Source organism: Podarcis tiliguerta (genome assembly GCF_965153285.1).
Source record: "Podarcis tiliguerta genome assembly, chromosome: Z".
In the NCBI taxonomy this organism is placed as follows: domain Eukaryota; kingdom Metazoa; phylum Chordata; class Lepidosauria; order Squamata; family Lacertidae; genus Podarcis; species Podarcis tiliguerta.
The window spans coordinates 125922-146004 of NC_139553.1; the positions used below are offsets into that span (position 1 = coordinate 125922).

General features: G+C 39.9%; 1 protein-coding gene across 1 annotated transcript in view; it reads right to left on the minus strand.

Moving 5' to 3' along the window:
• RABL6 (RAB, member RAS oncogene family like 6) overlaps nucleotides 1-17717 on the minus strand; it is a 31669-nt gene extending 13952 nt beyond the window's left edge. Inside the window, exons 1-8 of the mRNA XM_083424389.1 lie at nucleotides 17526-17717; nucleotides 14605-14739; nucleotides 11408-11455; nucleotides 11276-11331; nucleotides 10100-10191; nucleotides 7737-7877; nucleotides 4522-4627; nucleotides 420-523 (exon numbers count right to left, since the gene is read on the minus strand). Of these exons, the coding sequence (XP_083280515.1) occupies nucleotides 420-523; nucleotides 4522-4627; nucleotides 7737-7877; nucleotides 10100-10191; nucleotides 11276-11331; nucleotides 11408-11455; nucleotides 14605-14739; nucleotides 17526-17667 (824 nt within the window). The 5' untranslated portion in view covers nucleotides 17668-17717. The remainder of the gene's footprint in view (nucleotides 1-419; nucleotides 524-4521; nucleotides 4628-7736; nucleotides 7878-10099; nucleotides 10192-11275; nucleotides 11332-11407; nucleotides 11456-14604; nucleotides 14740-17525) is intronic.
• Nucleotides 17718-20083: the final 2366 nt, after the last annotated feature.

The window sequence follows — 20083 nt, forward strand, 5'->3', positions numbered from 1 at the left end:
ATAGGCATTCATATTATTAATACAAATTAACATTATTATGATTAATAATAATAATAATTATTAATTATTATTAATAATAAGAATTCATATTATTGACATTATTAGGAAGCATTCATGCTATTCATATTATTAATAAGCATTCACATTATATTATTTATAAGAATTGACATGATTACTATTAATAGGCATTCATATTATTAATAAGAATTATTATGATGATTAATAATAATAATTATTATTATTATTAATTATTATTATTAATAATAATTCATAATATTGACATTATTAAGCATTCAGACTATTCATATTCATATTATCAGATCTCACATTGTTGATATTATGATTAATAAGCCTTCCCGTTATTAATGTCATTATTAATAAGCATTCCCATTATTAATATTATTATTAATTAACCCTACATTTCATAATTCTGGTCTTCCGTTTCTTGCTGGACCGACAGTTCCTCTAGTGTGGCGTCGATGTCTAATTGGTTCGTTTCCAGCTGACGAAGAAGCGTCTCTCTCTGGGCGGGAGAATATAATAAAGATATTAGAGATAATAAAGAGATATAATAAAGAGGATTTCAAGGGGGAAATTAATAGAAATATTGAAATGGAAATATTCAACGACGTCTCAAAGGTATAAAAAGGTATAAAAATTGGGATTTGAATTTGAAATCGGTCATTGGGAAAAAGACGCTGGATATAATAATATACAGCTATATAATATATGGAGATAGATAGATAGATAGATAGATATAGATATATAATTATATAATTATATATATAGATAGATAGATAGGTAGATAGATAGATAGATAAATATAATTATAGAGATATATAATTATAGATAGATAGATAGATAATTATAGATAGATAGATAGATAGATATAGATATATAATTATCGATAGATAGATAGATAGATAGGTAGATAGATAAAGATAGATTAGATAGATAGATAGATAGATGATAGATAGATAGATAGATAGATAGATATAGATAGATATATAATGATAGATAGATAGGTAGGTAGGTAGGTAGGTAGATAGATAGATAGATAGATATAATGATAGATAGATAGATAGATAGATAGATAGATAGATATAGATATATAATTAGATAGATAGGTAGATAGATAGATAGATAGATATAGATATATAATTAGATAGATAGATAGATAGATAGGTAGATAGATAGATATAGATATATAGATATATAGATATTTATATTTATATTTAGAATATCTATCTTTATATATATTCATATGTGGAATGAAAGGATAAAATGGACAGCCGGCAACAAATCGTTATAAGACAAATCATAAATGTTGGCAATATATATATATATAATGTAAGGTCTTGAAATAGCCATTTAAAAAAAAAAAAGAATCATTTTTAATTGGTATTAATAGGGAAGATGTTGAAAAAAGATGAATGAATGAATGAATGAAATATGGGAAAGAAGTGAAAAAAGATGAATGAACGCATGAAAGGAGTGAAAAAAGATGAATGAATGCATAGAATATGGGAAAGGAGTGAAAAAAGATGAATGAACGCATGAAATATGGGAAAGGAGTGAAAAAAGATGAATGAACGCATGAAAGATGGGAAAGGAGTGAAAAAAGATGAATGAACGCATGAAAGGAGTGAAAAAAGATGAGAAGAGTGGAAAAAGATGAATGAACGCATGAAATATGGGAAAGGAGTGAAAAAAGAGGAATGAATGAATGAAAGATGGGAAAGGAGTGAAAAAAGAAGAATGAATGAATGAATGAATGATGGGAAAGGAATGAAAAAAGAGGAATGAATGAATGAAAGATGGGAAAGGAGTGAAAAAAGATGGGAAAGGAGTGAGAAAAGATGAATGAATGAATGAATGAATGAAAAAAGAAGAATGAACGCATGAAAGATGGGAAAGGAATGAAAACAGATGAATGAATGCAGGAAAGATGGGAAAGGAGTGAAAAAAGATCAATGAACGCATGAAAGGAGTGAAAAAAGATGAGAAGAGTGGAAAAAGATGAATGAAAGCATGAAATATGGGAAAGGAGTGAAAAAAGATGAATGAATGCATGAAAGGATTGAAAAAAAGATGAATGAATGCATGAAAGATGGGAAAGGAGTGAAAAAAAGATGAATGAATGCATGAAAGGAGTGAAAAAAGATGAATGAACGCATGAAAGATGGGAAAGGAGTGAAAAAAGATGAATGAACGCCTGAAAGATGGGAAGGGAGTGAAAAAAGATGAATGAATGCATGAAAGGAGTGAAAAACGATGAATGACTGCATGGAAGAAGTGAAAAAAGATGAATGAATGCATGAAAGATGGGAAAGGAGTGAAAAAAGAGGAATGAACGCATGAAAGGAGTGAGAAAAGATGAATGAACGCATGAAAGATGGGAAAGGAGCGAAAAAAGATGAATGAACGCATGAAAGATGGGAAGGGAGTGAAAAAGGATGAATTAATATATGCAAGGAGTGAAAAAAGATGAATGAATGCATGAAAGATCGGAAAGGAGTGAAAAAAGAAGAATGAATGAAAGATGGGAAAGGAGTGAAAAAAGAGGAATGAATGAATGGAAGATGGAAAAGGGTGAAAAAAGATGAATGAACGCATGAAATATCGGAAAGGAATGAAAAAAGATGAATGAACGCATGAAAGATGGGAAAGGAATGAAAAAAGGTGAATGAATGCATGAAATATGGGAAAGGAGTGAAAAAAGATGAATGAATGCATGAAATATGGGAATGGAGTGAAAAATGATGAATGAATGCATGAATGAAAAAAGATGAATGAATGCATGAAATATGGGAAAGGAGTGAAAAAAGATGAATGAATGAATGGAATATGGGGGAGGAGTGAAAAAAGATGAATGAATGCATGAAAGATGGGAAAAGAGTGAAAAAAGATGAATGAATGCATGAAAGATGGAAAAGGAGTGAAAAAAGATGAATGAACGCATGAAAGGAGTGAAAAAAGATGAATGAATGCATGAAAGGAGTGAAAAAAGATGAATGAATGCATGAAAAATGGGAGAGGCGTGAAAAAAGATGAATGAATGCATGAAAGAGGGGAAAGGAGTGAAACAAGATGAATGAATGCATGAATGAAAAAAGATGAACGAACGCATGAAAGATGGGAAAGGAGTGAAAAAAGATGAATGAATGAATGAATGAATGAATGAAAGATGGGAAAGGAATGAATAAAGATGAGAAAGGCGTGAAAAAAGATGAACGAATGCATGAATGAAAAAAGATGAATGAACGCATGAAAGATGGGAAAGGAGTGAAAAAAGATGAATGAATGAATGAATGAATGAAAGATGGGAAAGGAATGAATAAAGATGAGAAAGGCGTGAAAAAAGATGAACGAATGCATGAATGAAAAAAGATGAATGAACGCATGAAAGATGGGAAAGGAGTGAAAAAAGATGAATGAATGCATGAATGAAAAAAGATGAATGAATGCATGGAATATGGGAAAAGAGTGAAAAAAGATGAATGAATGCATGAAAGGAGTGAAAAAGGATGAATGAATGCATGAAAGATTCTGTGGGAAACGCAAAGAAATCTGAATGGGTCTTGGAAAACGGGTTCCGAGGGTCATCCAGCCTGACCCGGGTTCCCCGGCTGGATTCGCACTGTTACCTGCAGCTGAAAAAAGATGAATGAATGCATGAAAGATGGGAAAGGAGTGAAAAAAGATGAATGAATGAATGAAAGCTGGGAAAGGAGTGAAAAAAGATGAATGAATGCATGAAAGATGGGAAAGGAGTGAAAAAAGATGAATGAATGAATGAAAGCTGGGAAAGGAGTGAAAAAAGATGAATGAATGAATGAAAGCTGGGAAAGGAGTGAAAAAAGATGAATGAATGAATGAAAGCTGGGAAAGGAGTGAAAAAAGATGGATGAATGAATGAAAGCTGGGAAAGGAGTGAAAAAAGATGAATGAATCAATGAAAGCTGGGAAAGGAGTGAAAAAAGATGAATGAATCAATGAATGAGAAAAGATGAATGAATGCATGAAAGATGGGAAAGGAGTGAAAAAAGATGGGAAAGGAGTGAAAATAGATGAATGAATGCATGAAAGGAGTGAAAAAAGATGAATGAACGCATGGAATATGGGAAAGGAGTGAGAAAAGATGAATGAATGAATGCATGAAAGATGGGGAAGGAGTGAAAAAAGATGAATGAATGCATGGAAGATGGGAAAGGAATGAAAATAGATAGGAAAGGAGTGAAAAAAGAAGAATGAACGCATGAAATACGGGAAAGGAGTGAAAAAAGATGAATGAATGCATGAATGAAAAAAGATGAATGAACGCATGAAAGATGGGAAAGGAATGACAAAAGAGGAATGAATGAATGAATGAATGAATGAATGAATGAAAGATGGTAAAGGAGCGAGAAAAGATGAATGAATTCTGCGGGAAACGCACAGAAATCTGAATGGGTCTTGGAGAGCGGGACCCGAGGGTCATCCAGCCTGACCCGGGTTTCCCGGCCGGATTCGCACTGTTACCTGCAGCTGGAGGAAGGGGATGTTGAAGAACTTGTGGAGGTACTTGAGGCCGAAGCTGTTCTTCATGGAGGACTCGGCGTAGCGGACGTAGGAGGCGCCGGGGGGCCTGGGGGGGAGGATAATAATAATAATAATAATAATAATAATAATAATAATAATGTACTAATGGTTATGATAATAATGATAATAATAATAATAATAATAATAATAATAATAATAATAATAATAATAATATAATGTACTAATGGTAATAAGGAGAAGAATGATAATGATAATGATAATGATAATAATAATAATAATAATAATAATATAATGTACTAATGGTAATGATGATAATGATAATAATAATAATAATAATAATATAATGTACTAATGGTAATGATAATAATAATAATAATAATAATGATAATAATAATAATAATAATAATAATAACAACAACAACAACAACAATGGAATACACCCAATAATAATAAAATAATAATATAATAATATAATAATGTAATAATGGTAATGATGATAATAATAATAAGAATGATAATGATGATGATAATAATAATAATAATAATAACAATAATCATAATAATGGAATACACCCAATAATATTAATAATAATAATGGAATACACCCAATAGAGCTTCAAGAGCTAGATTTCTTAGAGCAGGGAGCTCCTGGAACGTCATTGAAAACACCTTGAGGAGCTAGCTTTCTCCCTGCGGGGAGTTCATTCAATGCAATGCGATTGACGGAAAAAAAACACATTGAGCTAGTTTTCTCGGTGCGGGGAGCTCCTCCCTAATCCAATGCAATGAAAAAACAGCTTGAGGAGCTAGCTTTCTTGGTGTGGAGAATGCAATACAATGCAATGCAATACGCCTTGAGGAGCTAGCTTTCTCGGTGCGGGGAGCTCCTCCCTAATACAATACAGTACAATACCATCAATCAAAAACGCCTTGAGAAGCTAGATTTCTCAGAGCAGGGACTTGATTCAATGCACTGCCAAACACCTTGAGGAGCTGGCTTTCTCCCTGCGGGGAGCTCCTTCCTAATCCAATCCAATCCAATGAAAAAACAGCTTGAGGAGCTAGCTTTCTCAGAGCAGGGTCTTCCTTCAATGCATAAATGAGGAGCTCCTCCCTAATACAATACAATGCAATGCACTGCAATCCAAAACACCTTGAGAAACTAGATTTCTCACAGCGGGGAGCTCCCAAATACAATACAATAAAAAACGCCTTGAGAAACTAAATTTCTCAGAGCAGGGACTTGATTCAATGCAATGCCGAAGACCCTGAGAAGCTGGCTTTCTCCCTGCGGGGAGCCCCTCCCTAATACAATACAATCCAATGCAATGCAATACACCTTGAGGAGCTAGATTTCTCAGAGCGGGGACTTCCCTAATACAATCCAATCCAATCCAATCCAATCCAATGCAATGAAAAACAGCTTGAGAAGCTAGCTTTCTCAGAGCAGGGATCTGCATACAATCCAATGCAATCCAATCCAATGCAATACAGCCTGAGGAGCTAGCTTTCTCCCTGCGGGGAGCTCCTCCCTAATACAATACAATGCGATAAAAACACACCTTGAGGAGCTAGCTTTCTCAGAGCGGGGAGCTCCTCCCTAATCCAATCCAATCCAATCCAATGCAATGCGATGAAAACACAGCTTGAGGAGCTAGCTTTCTCAGAGCAGGGAGCCATACAATGCAATGCAATGCCATGTAATGCAATGAAAACACAGCTTGAGAAGCTAGCTTTCTCCCTGCGGGGAGCTCCTCCCTAATCCAATCCAATCCAATAGAATACAATACAATGCAATCCAATCCAATCCAAAACGCCATGAGAAGCTAGCTTTCTCAGAGCAGGGATCTGCATACAATCCAATGCAATCCAATGCAATCCAATACAATCCAATGCAATACAGCTTGAGGATCTAGCTTTCTCCCTGCGGGGACCTCCTCCCTAATGCAATACAATCCAATAGAATACAATACAATGCAATGAGAAAACGCCTTGAGAAGCTAGCTTTCTCAGAGCAGGGATCTGCATACAATACAATGCAAAAGACCTTGAGGAGCTAGCTTTCTCAGAGCGGGGAGCTCCTCCCTAATCCAATCCAATCCAGCTTGAGGAGCTAGCTTTCTCCCTGCGGGGAGCTCCTCCCTAATCCAATCCAATCCAATAGAATACAATACAATGCAATCCAATCCAATCCAAAACGCCATGAGAAGCTAGCTTTCTCAGAGCAGGGATCTGCATACAATCCAATGCAATCCAATGCAATCCAATACAATCCAATGCAATACAGCTTGGGGATCTAGCTTTCTCCCTGCGGGGACCTCCTCCCTAATACAATACAATACAATACAATACAATACAATGCAATGCAAAACACCTTGAGGAGCTAGCTTTCTCAGAGCGGGGAGCTCCTCCCTAATCCAATCCAATCCAGCTTGAGGAGCTAGCTTTCTCCCTGCGGGGAGCTCCTCCCTAATACAATACAATGCAATCCAATGCAATCCAATCCAATGAAAAAGCAGCTTGAGGAGCTAGCTTTCTCCCTGCGGGGAGCTCCTCCCTAATGCAATCCAATCCAATGCAATGCAATGCAATCCAATCCAATGCAATACAGCTTGAGGAGCTAGCTTTCTCCCTGCGGGGAGCTCCTCCCTAATACAATACAATCCAATGCAATCCAATCCAATCCAATGCAATGCAATGAAGAAATAGCTTGAGGAGCTAGCTTTCTCAGAGCGGGGAGCTCCTGCCTCATACAATCCAATCCAATCCAGTCCAATACAATGCAATGCAATGCAATCCAATCCAATCCAATACAATGCAAAATGCCTTGAGGAGCTAGATTTCTCCCTGCAGGAAGCTCCTGCCTCATACAATCTAATCCAATAGAATCCAATACAATGCAATGCAATGCAATGCAATATGCCTTGAGGAGCTAGCTTTCTCAGAGCGGGGAGCTCCAATACAATACAATACAATACAATACAATACAATACAATACAATGCAATGCAATGCAATGCAATCCACTCCAATGCAATACAATGCAATCCAATCCAATGCAATGCAATACAGCTTGAGAAGCTAGCTTTCTCAGAGCGGGGAATGCAATGCAATCCAATGCAAAACACAGCTTGAGGAACTAGATTTCTCGGCGCGGGGAATGCAATGCAATCCAATGGGGAGCCGCCTTTCTCACCTGTCGATCTTGCGGATCAGGTCCCGCACGTCGTCGGGCAGGATGACCCGGTGCTGGCCCATGTCTCTATGGTTGCCCAGGACGCAGACGGGCACGTGGTTGGGCACCTTGGGCAGCTCCCGGAGGACGTAGTCAAAGGTCCTGGGGAAGGGGGGGAAGAGATGGGGGTCAGGGGTTGCGGGTTCGAGGGGGGGGAACGGGGCGGGTGGCGGGTTCGAGGGGCCGCCTTGGGGTGGGTGACTGTCCTGGGTTCAAGGGGCCGGCCTGAGGTGAGGGGTTCAAGGTTCGAGGGGCCGCCCTGGGGTGCGGGTTCGAGGGGATGGAATGGGGTGGGGTTGCGGGTTCGAGGGGCCAGTCCTGGAGTGGGGTTGCGGGTTCGAGGGGTTGCCCTGGGGTGTCATTGTCTCGGGTTCGAGGTGACGCCCTGGGGTTGCGGGTTCGAGGGGACATCCTGGGGTTCCGGGTTCGAGGGCCGTCTTGGGGTGGCTCATTGTCTTGGGTTCAAGGGGCGGGCCTGGGGTTGTGGGTTTCAGGGCCAGCCTGGGTTGGGGGTTTGAGGGGACGCCCTGGGGTTGTGGGTTCGAAGGGCCGGCCTGGGGTTGGGGGTTCGTTGGGCCGTCCTGGGTTGGGGGTTCGAGGGGACATCCTGGGTTGTGGGTTCGAAGGGCCAGCCTGGGCTTCCGGGTTCAAGGGGACGCCCTGGGGTTGCAGGTTCAAACCCTAAGCCTGGGGTTGCAGGTTCGAGGGGCCGCCCTGGGGTTGTGGGTTTCAGGGTCCGCCCTGGGGTTGCGGGTTTGAGGGGCTGTCCTGGGGTGGCTCAGTGTCTTGGGTTCAAGGGGCCGGCGTGGGGTGCGGTTCCGGGTTCAAGGGGCCGCCTTGGGGTATGGGGTTGCGGGTTCGAGGGGATGGAATGGGGTGGGGTTGCGGGTTCGAGGGCCACCTTGGGGTGGCTCATTGTCTTGGGTTCGAGGGGCTGGGTTTGGGGGTTCAAGGGGACATCCTGGGTTGTGGGTTCGAGGCTCCGCCCTGGGGTTGAGGGTTCAAGGGCCACACTGGGGTTGGGGGTTCGAAGGGCCAGCCCTGGGCTTCCGGGTTCAAACCCTAAGCCTGGGGTTGCGGGTTCGAGGGGTTGCCCTGGGGTGGCTCATTGTCTCGGGTTCGAGGGACCGCCCTGGGGTTGGGGGTTCAAGGGGACATCCTGGCATTCCGGGTTCGAAGGGCCACGCTGGGCTTCTGGTTTCAAGGGGCCGCCCTGGGGTTGCGGGTTCGAGGGGCTGTCCTGGGGTGTCATTGTCCTGGGTTCAAGGGGCAGCCCTGGGATGGGGTTGCGGGTTCAAGGGGCCACCCTGGGGTTGCGGGTTCGAGGGGCTGTCTTGGGGTGTCATTGTCCTGGGTTCAAGGGGCCGCCCTGGGATGGGGTTGGGTTTTCGAGGGCTGCCCTGGTGTGAGGGGTTCAAGGTTTGAAGGGCCACCCTGGGGTGCGGGGTTGCGGGTTCAAGGGACCGCCCTGGAGTTCCAGGTTCGAGGGGCTGCCCTGGGTTGCGGGTTCAAAGGTCCACCCTGGGTTCCGGGTTCGAGGGTCCACCCTGGGGTTGTGGGTTCAAGGCTCCGCCCTAGGCTTCTGGGTTCGAAGAGCCACCCTGGCCTTCCGGGTTCAAGGGTCCACCCTGGCGTTCCAGGTTCGAGGCTCCACACTGGGGTTGCGGGTTCAAAGGGCCGCCCTGGGGTTGTGGGTTTGAGGGGCTTTCCTGGAGTGTCATTGTCCTGGGTTCAAGGGGCCACCCTGGCGTTCTGGGTTCGAGGGGCTGCCCTGGGATGGGAGTTTGAGGGGCCACTATGGGGTGGGGCTGGGGGTGCAAGAGGCCGGCCTGGGGTTGCGGGTTCGAGGGCCGGCTTCGAGTGGCTCATTGTCTTGGGTTCAAGGGGCCGCCCTGGGATGGGGTTGGGGGTTCGAGGGCGGCCCTTCAAACCTTGAACCCCTCACACCAGGGCGGCCCTCGAACCCCCAACCCCATCCCAGGGCGGCCCCTTGAACCCCCAACCCCAGGGCGGGTTCGAGGGGCCACCCTGGGCTTCCTGGTTCAAGGGGCCACCCTGGCGTTCCGGGTCCGAGGCTCCACCCTGGGCTTCCAGGTTCAAACCCAAACCCTAACCCTGGGGTTGCGGGTTCGAGGCTCCACCCTGGCGTCCCGGGTTCGAATGCCCACCCTGGGCTTGCAGGTTCAAACCCTAACCATAACCCTAACCCTAACCCTGGGGTTGCGGGTTCGAATGGCCGCCCTGGCGTTCTGGGTTCAAGGGTCCACCCCGGCGTCCCGGGTTCAAATGGCCACCCCGGGGTTGCGGGTTCGAGTCCCTCTCACCACTGCTTGGTGATGTCAAACATCATGACCACCCCGTTGCAGTTCTTGTAGACGTCCAGGAACTCGGCGTCCAGAGCCAGGGCGGCTTCGGCCTCGGGTTCGAGAGAGAGAGAGAAAAGCGAGACTTCAGAAATCGGATTTAACTGACGAAAGTAGATGAGAACGGAGAAACGTGCGGAAAACCGAGAAGGGAAGGTCAAAAAAAGGAGAAGGGTTCGAAAAATATTAATTAATTAATATTTTTATTAATATTAATTGGTTTTAATATTAATATTAATTGGTTTTGTTTGGAATCGGAATAAAAATCATATGGAAATGGAAATTAAAAAAAGAGACGTCAAGGCGTCTGTTGAAATATTGAAATAAATAAAATAAAGAGAAAAATTAAAAATTGTATGAATTGGTTTCGTTTGTAAGAGGAATAAAAATCATATGGAAATGGAAATTTAAAAAAGAGACATCAAGGCGTCTATTGAAATATTGAAATAAAATAAATAAATAAATAAATAAATAAATAAATAAATAGAATAAATAAATAAAAAAATAGAATAAATAAAAAAGACCTAAAAATAAAATAAATAATAAATAAATAAATAAATAAATAGTAAAATAAAATAAATAAAAAAGACGTGAAAATAAAATAAAATAAATAAACTAAATAAATAAATAAATAAATAAGTAAAATAAAAAATATAAAAATATAAAATATAAAATAGAATAAGTAAAAAAAAATAGAATACATAAAAAAACAATAAATAAAATAAAATAAATAAAATAAAATAAATAAATAAATAAAAAATGAAATGAAATAAAAAATAAAAAATAAAATGAAATAAATGAAAAAATGAAAATAAAATAAAATAAACAAAAAAGACGTAAAAATAAAATAAAATAAACGAAAAATAAATAAACAATAAACAATAAAATAAAATAAATAAACGGAAAATAAAATAAAATAAATGAAAAAACAAAAAAATATAATAAAAAAAATAAATAAAATAAAATAAAATAAAATAATTATTAATAATAATAATAATAATAATGGAATATAAAAATAAAATAAAATAAAATAAAATAAAATAAAATAAATAAATAAATAAATAAAATAAAAAAGAGGTACAAATAAAAAAGGCCGGGGTCTCGGAGGAAGGGGTTAGACTCGAACCCGGGCCTCACCTCCGGGGCGGGTTCGTTCTCCAGCTTGAGCCCGTCGCCTCGCCGCTGGCATTTTCCTATGGGAAAAAGGGGGGTCAGGATGGATGACCACATGGGGTCCCACCGGTGGGAAGAAGGGAAGGAGACGCTCACCTTTGTCGACGACGTCCCACACCTCCACCTTGACGATGTCGTCGGTCGCTGGGCGGAAAAAGGAGGGAAAGGGTCAGGGTTCGAACGGAGGAGGCGGATTATTATTATCTATTTTTTATTATTATTTTTATTATTATTATTATTATTATTATTATTCTGCACATTATTTTCTATTTCTATTTCAGTTTGTTCTTTTCGGTTTACGTTTCTGCGTCTGGGTCGGATTTTCCATTTCTAGCACTTCTTTTTTTAGATATATATATATATCTCTATATTTATCTATCTATCTATCTATATATATCTAGATCTAATCTATCTATCTATATCTATATATCTATATATAGATAGATATAGATATATAATTTACTAAGATAATTTTTTAATGATTCTATCTATCTCTATAGATATATATCTATATATCTCTATATCTATCTATCTATATATATATATCGAGATCTAATCTATCTATATATATCTATATATCTATATATAGATAGATAGATATAGATATATAATTTACTATGATAATTTTTTAATGATCCTATCTATCTCTATAGATATATATCTATATATATCTCTATATCTATCTATCTATCTATCTATCTATCTATCTATATATATCTAGATCTAATCTATCTATATATATCTATATATCTAGATATATAATTTACTATGATAATTTTTTAATGATCCTATCTATCTCTATATATATATCTATATATATCTCTCTATATATATCTCTATTCTTCTGTGTCGTCTTTTCCATTTCTATCTCTTCTTTATTTAGATATAGAAATATTTATTACATATATCTACCTATCTATCTATCTATCTACATATACATATATACATATATATACATAGGAAGAGGAGTGGTACCCAAGGAGGAGGAAGAGGAAGGATGCAGGAGACAGGAAGTGGAAGGATGCTTCAAGGAGGAGGAGGAGGAAGGAGACAGGAAGTAGAAGGATGCTTCAAGGAGGAGGAAGTATACAGGAAGAGACAGGAAGTAGAAGGATGCTTCCAGGAGGAGGAAGTATACAGGAAGAGACAGGAAGTAGAAGGATGCTTCCAGGAGGAAGAGGAAGGATGCAGGAGACAGGAAGTAGAAGGATGCTTCCCGGAGGAAGAGGAAGCAGGCAGGAAGAGACGGGAAGAAGGATGCTTCAAGGAGGAGGAGTGGTACCCAAGGAGGAGGTGGAGGAAGGATGCAGGAAGGGACAGGAAGTAGAAGGATGCTTCAAGGAGGAGAAGGAAGGAGGCAGGAAGAGACAGGAAGTAGAAGGAAACAGGAAGTAGAAGGATGCTTCCAGGAGGAGGAGGAAGGAGGCAGGAGACAGGAAGTGGAAGGATGCTTCAAGGAGGAAGAGTGGTACCCAAGGAGGAAGAGGAAGGATGCAGGAGGAAGCAGGAAGTAGAAGGATGCTTCAAGGAGGAAGCAGGAAGTGGAAGGATGCTTCAAGGAGGAGGAGGAAGGAGGAAGTAGAAGGATGCAGGAGGAGACAGGAAGTGGAAGGATGCTTCAAGGGGGAGGAGGAAGGAGGAGACAGGAAGTAGAAGGATGCTTCCAGGAGGAGACAGGAAGTAGAAGGATGCTTCCAGGAGGAGGAGACAGGAAGTAGAAGGATGCTTCCAGGAGGAGGAGACAGGAAGTAGAAGGATGCTTCCAGGAGGAGACAGGAAGTAGAAGGATGCTTCCAGGAGGAGGAAGGAAGTAGAAGGATGCTTCCAGGAGGAGACAGGAAGTGGAAGGATGCTTCCAGGAGGCGACAGGAAGTAGAAGGATGCTTCCAGGAGGCGACAGGAAGTAGAAGGATGCAGGAGGAGACAAGAAGTGGAAGGATGCTTCCAGGAGGAGGAGGAAGGATGCAGGATAAGACAGGAAGTAGAAGGAAACAGGAAGTAGAAGGTTGCTTCAAGGAGGAAGAGTGGTACCCAAGGAGGAAGAGGAAGGAGGCAGGAGGGGACAGGAAGTAGAAGGATGCTTGAAGGAGGAGGAGGAAAGAGGCAGGAGGAGACAGGAAGTGGAAGGATGCTTCCAGGAGGAAGAGGAAGGATGCAGGAGACAGGAAGTGGAAGGATGCTTAAGGAGGAAGAGGAAGGATGCAGGAAGTAGAAGGCTGCTTCCAGGAAGAGGAGGAAGGAAGCAGGAGGCGACAGGAAGTAGAAGGATGCTTCAAGGAGGAAGGGTGGTACCCGAGGAGGAGGAAGGAAGGATGAAGGAGGAGACAGGAAGTAGAAGGATGCTTCCAGGAGGAGGAGGAAGGATGCAGGAGGGGACAGGAAGTAGAACCATGCTTCCAGGAGGAGACAGGAAGTAGAAGGATGCTTCCAGGAGGAGGAGGAAGGAGGCAGGAGGGCACAGGATGTAGAAGGAAACAGGAAGTAGAAGGATGCTTCCGGGAGGAGGAGGAAGGAGGCAGGAGGAGACAGGAAATAGAAAGAAACAGGAAGTAGAAGGATGCTTCCAGGAGGAGGAGGAAGGAGGAGACAGGAAGTGGAAGGATGCTTCAAGGAGGAGGAGACAGGAAGTAGAAGGATGCTTCAAGGAGGAAGAGTGGTACCCAAGGAGGAGGAGGAGGAAGGATGCGGGAGGAGGAGACAGGAAGTAGAAGGATGCTTCCAGGAAGAGGAAGGATGCAGGGGGAGACAGGAAGTGGAAGGATGCTTCCAGGAGGAGCAGGAAGGATGCAGGAAGTAGAAGGATGCTTCCAGGAGGAAGAGTGGCACCCAAGAAGGAGGAAGAGGAAGGATGCAGGAGACAGGAAGTAGAAGGATGCTTCCAGGAGGAGACAGGAAGTAGAAGGATGCTTCAAGGAGGAAGAGTGGTACCGAAGGAGGAAGAGGAAGAATGCAGGAGGGGACAGGAAGTGGAAGGATGCAGGAGACAGGAAGCGGAAGGATGCTTCAAGGAGGAGGACTTGTACCCAAGGAGGAGGAAGAGGAAGGAGGCAGGAGGGCACAGGAAGTAGAAGGAAACAGGAAGTAGAAGGATGCTTCCAGGAGGAGGAGGAAGGAGGCAGGAGGAAACAGGAAGTAGAAGGATGCTTCCAGGAGGAAGAGGAAGGAGGCAGGCAGAGACAGGAAGTGGAAGGATGCTTCCAGGAGGAAGAGGAAGGATTCAGAAGGAGACAGGAAGCAGAAGGCTGCTTCCAGGAAAAACGCAACCAGGACTCGAACCCGGGACCGAGACTCACTCTTGTAGTTCCAGTGGATGCTGGTGACCTGGATTTCCTGGGTGGGGACGTAGGCTTCCAGGAACTTCTTGCCCTGCAGGCGGTGCCAGAGGGTGGTTTTCCCCGTGTTGCGGTCGCCCCGGATGACGATCTTCACTGCGGGGAGAAAAAAAAAAGAGAATTTTGAGGAATTATAGATGGAGAAAGGAAGAAAGAGATGAAGAAAGAGAAAGAGAAGAGGAGAAGAAAGAGAAGAATAGAAGAATATCGCAGTGACGCTCTTCCCTGTGGGGAAAAGGGAAGGAAAAGGAAATTTGAAATAATAATAATAATAATAATAATAATAATAATATATGTATATATAATAATATATATGTAATAATAATATATATGTATATAAAATAATATATATGTAATAATAATAATATATATGTATATTAATATATATATGTGTGTGTGTGTATATATGTGTATATTTGTATATTCACATATACGTGTGTGTATGTGTATATATATGTATTTTCACATATATTTGTGTGTGTGTATATATATGTATTTTCACATATATTTGTGTGTGTGTATATATATATGTATTTTCACATATGTGTGTGTATGTGTATTTATATGTATTTTCACATATGTGTGTGTGTGTGTATATGTTTATATATATGTATTTTCACATATATGTGTGTGTGTATATGTATATATATATGTATTTTCACATATGTGTGTATATGTGTATATATATGTATTTTCACATATGTGTGTGTATATGTGTATATATATGTATTTTCACATATATGTGTGTGTGTATATGTCTATATATATGTATTTTCACATATACAGTGGTACCTCCGTTACATAGGCTTCAGGTTACACACTCCACTAAGCCAGAAAGACTGCTTCAGGTTAAGAACTTCAGGATGAACTGTTTTAGGTTTAGCATTACTATTCATTCATATTATTCCTAAGCATTCATATTAATATCATTAATATGCATTCATACATTATTCATATTGTTAGGCATTCACATTATTAACATTACTAATAAGCATTCACATTAATAATATTAATATTGATGAGCATTACTATTCATTCATATTATTCGTAAGCATTCGTATTATTCAGATTGTTAATATTCAGTCACATTATTCACCTTATTGAGAAGCATTCACATTATTAAGCATTCACATTATTCATATTCTTAATATTCCTTCACATTATTCACATTATTCAGAAGCCTTCCCTTTATTCCCCTTATTGATATTATCAATAAGCCTTCACATGAATAATACTAATAAGCATTACTATTCATTCATATTATTCACATTAATATCATTATTAAGCATTCACATTATTCACATTCTTAAAATTCCTTCACATTATTCACATTATTCAGAAGCTTTCACTCTACTCATATTCTTCATATTCCTTCATATCATTCACATTATTAACATTATTAACAAGCATTCACATTAATAATATTAATGAGCATTACTATTCATTCATATTATGCATATTAATATCATTAATAAGCATTCACATTATTCATATTCTTAACATTCATTCACATCATTCACATTATTCATAAGCCTTCACTTTATTCACATTATTAACATTATTAATAAGCATTTACATTAATAATATTAATATGCATTACTATTCATTCTTATTGTTCATAAGCATACATATTAATATCATTAATAAGCACTAATAATATTCAGTCACATTATTTATATTCTTAATATTCCTTCGCATTTTTCACATTATTCAGAAGCTTTCACCCTACTCATATTCTTCATATTAATATCATTAATCAGCATTCACATTATTCATATTGTTAATATTCAGTCACATTAATAATAATATTAATATATTAACATACTATTCATATATATTAATAAGCATACTATTCATTCACATTATTCATATTCTTAATATTCCTTCACATTATTCACATTATTCAGAAGCTTTCCTCACATTATTCATATTCTTCATATTCCTTCACATTATTCACATTATTAACAAGCACTCACATTAATAATATTAATAAGCATTACTATTCATTCACATTGTTAATAAGCATTCACATTATTCATATTGTTAGGCATTCACATTATTAACATTATCAATAAGCACTCACAATATTAACATTATTAACAAGCATTCACATTAATAATATTAATATTCTTCATATTCCTTCATATTATTCACATTATTCATATTGTTAGGCATTCACATTATTAACATTATCAACAAGCATTCACATTAATAATATTAAGATGCATTACTATTCATTCATATCATTAATAAGCATTCACATTATTCATATTAATATTCCTTCACATTATTCACATTATCAATAAGCATTCACATTAATAATAATTATAAGCATTACTATTCATTCATATTATGCATATTAATATCATTAATCAGCATTCAAACTATTCATATTCTTAATATTCCTTCACATTATTCATATTATTAATATTCTTTCACATTATTCACATTATTAAGAAGCATTCACATTATTCATATTGTTAATATTCCTTCACATTATTCACATTATTGAGAAGCTTTCACATTATTCATATTATTAATATTCATTCATATTATACATAATTATATCATTAATCAGCATTCACATTCTTCATATTCTTCATATTCCTTCACATTATTCACATTCTTCATATTCTAATATTCCTTCACAATATTCACATTATTAATAAGAATTCACATTAATAATAATAATAATAATAATAAAATATCTTTATTGCCATTTCTATTCACATTATTCATATTGTTAATATCCCTTCACTTTATTCACATTATTCACATTATTCAGAAGCTTTCCCTCTCCTCACATTCTTCATATTCCTTCACATTATTAACATTATTCCCTTTATTCCCTTTATTCCCCTTATTATTCACCCGCCACTCACTGTTATACTGGACTCCCTTGGCGAAGCGCCGCTGCAGCGCCCGGTTCATCGACTGCAGGCCGGGCGGGATGGGCTTGTCCCGGGCCGGCCCGCCTTCCGAGCCCACCAGCTTCTTCAGGGCCGAGAACATCCCGCCCGCCATTCGCAGAGCTTCGCCTCAGAACGACGCCGCCGCCATCTTGGGCCTCCGGCTTCTTCTCCGAGGCGACTTCCGGCCGGGGACGGAGGCCGGAGAGGGACAATTTGAAGCCGGCGGCCAATGAGAAGGGAGAGGAGGCGGGAGGATGGGGTGACGGGCAGCGGGTGCCATTTTGGAAGCGGAAAGGGACGGGAGGCGGAGAGGGACAAAGTTAAAGGCGCAGCCAATCAGGAGGAGGAGGGGGCGGGAGGATGGGGTGACGGGCAGCAGCCGCCATTTTGGAACGGTTTTATCTTCGCTTAGCAACCGCTAAGGGACGGTAGCCGAAGAGGGACAAATTTCACCCGGCAGCCAATCAGGAGGCGGAGAAGGGAGAGGAGGCGGGATGATGGGATGACGGGCAGCAGCCGCCATTTTGGAGCGTTTTCGTCTTCGCTTAGCAACCGCTAAAGGACGGGAGCCGAAGAGGGACTAAGAAGATCCCACAGCCAATGAGAAGGGAGAGGAGGCGGGATGATGGGATGACGGGCAGCAGCCGCCATTTTGGAAGCGGAAAGGGACGGGAGCCGGAGAGGGACAAAGTTGAGTCCGCAGCCAATCAGGAGGCGGAGAAGGGAGAGGAGGCGGGTTGAAGGGATGACGGGCAGCAGCCGCCATTTTGGAGCGTTTTCTTCTTCGCTTAGCAACCGCTAAAGGACGGTAGCCGACGAGGGACAAAGTTAAGCCGGCAGCCAATCAGGAGCCGGCGACGGGACGCGCGGAGGGACAATCGGCGTAAGAAGGGACGGCGGCCATCTTGGAAGAGGCAAGAGCGAGGACGAGGCCGTTCTAATAGAAATGATAAAGTTATATAGACATTTTGGCTTTAATTCATATTCATATTAATTCATATATATATAGATATATATAATATTAAATATTATATCTATATATATATTGATATATATATATAAAATACATACATATATATATTTATATCTATCTTCCGGGACCAAGCGTGAGGCATGCTGGGAATTGTAGTCCCAAAACATGGAGGTCAATCTAGATATGAATTAAGGCCCAATTCGGCCTACAATGTTTCGGGACTACAATTCCCAGCATGCCTCACGCTTGGTCCTGGAAGATAGACGGGAATTGTATTATTAATAATAATAAGAAGAAGAAGAATATGAATAATAATAATATTTATTAATTGACTAATTAATTATTTAATTGATGGACTTTTGGGAAGCCCCCTTGTCCCCGATCAAGCCGTGGTCAATGATGATGATTAATAATAATAATAACAATAAGAATATTAATAATAATAATATTTATTAATTGACTCATTAATTAATTAGTTGACGGACTTTTGGGCGGCCCCCCTGGGCTTCTTCTTGTCCCCGATCAGCTTCAAGCCGTGGTCAATGATGATTAATAACAATAATAATAAGGAGAATAATAGTATTAATAATAATAATATTTATTAATTGACTAATTAATTAATTAATTAATTGACTGACTTTTTGGCGGCCCCCCTGGTTGATGATGATTAATAATAATAATTGGTCTTGGTCTTGTCCCTGATCAGCTTCAAGCCGTGGCCGATGACGATTAATAATAATAATAATAGAATATTATTAATAATAATATTTATTAATTGACCAATTAATTAATTAGTTGCCGGGCTTTTTGGCGGCCCCCCTGGGCTTCTTCTTGACGACTTTGGTCTTGTACCCGATCAGCTTCAAGCCGTGGTCGATTATGATTATTATTATTAAATAATAATAAGAAGAATATGAATAAGAATAATAATCGTTATTTATTAATTGATTAATTAAGTAATTAATTAGTTGCCGGCCTTTTTGGCGGCCCCCCTGGGCTTCTTCTTGACCACCTTCCTCCTGTCCCTCAATCTCCTCCCACCCTGGATAATTGATATTAATAATAATAAGAAGAATATTAATATGAATAATAATAATATTCTTTATTAATTGATTAATTAAGTAATTAGTTAATTGCCGGCCTTTTTGGCGGCCCCCCTGGGCTTCTTCTTGACGACTTTGGCCTTGTCCCCGATCAGCTTCAAGCCGTGGTCGATTATGATTATTATTATTAAATAAGAAGAAGCAGAATATGAATAAGAATAAGAATATTTATTAATTGACCCATTAATTAATTAATTGCCGGCCTTTTTGGGCTTCTTCTCGACCACCTTCCTCTTCTCCCTCAATCTCCCGATCAGCTTCAAGCCGCGGTCGATGATGATTAACAATAATAAGAAAAAGAAGAATATATATAATAATAATACAATAATAATATATATTAATTGACTCATTAATTAATTAATTGCCGGCCTTTTTGGCGGCCCCCCTGGGCTTCTTCTTGACGACTTTGGTCTTGTCCCCGATCAGCTTCAAGCCGCGGTCGATGACGATGA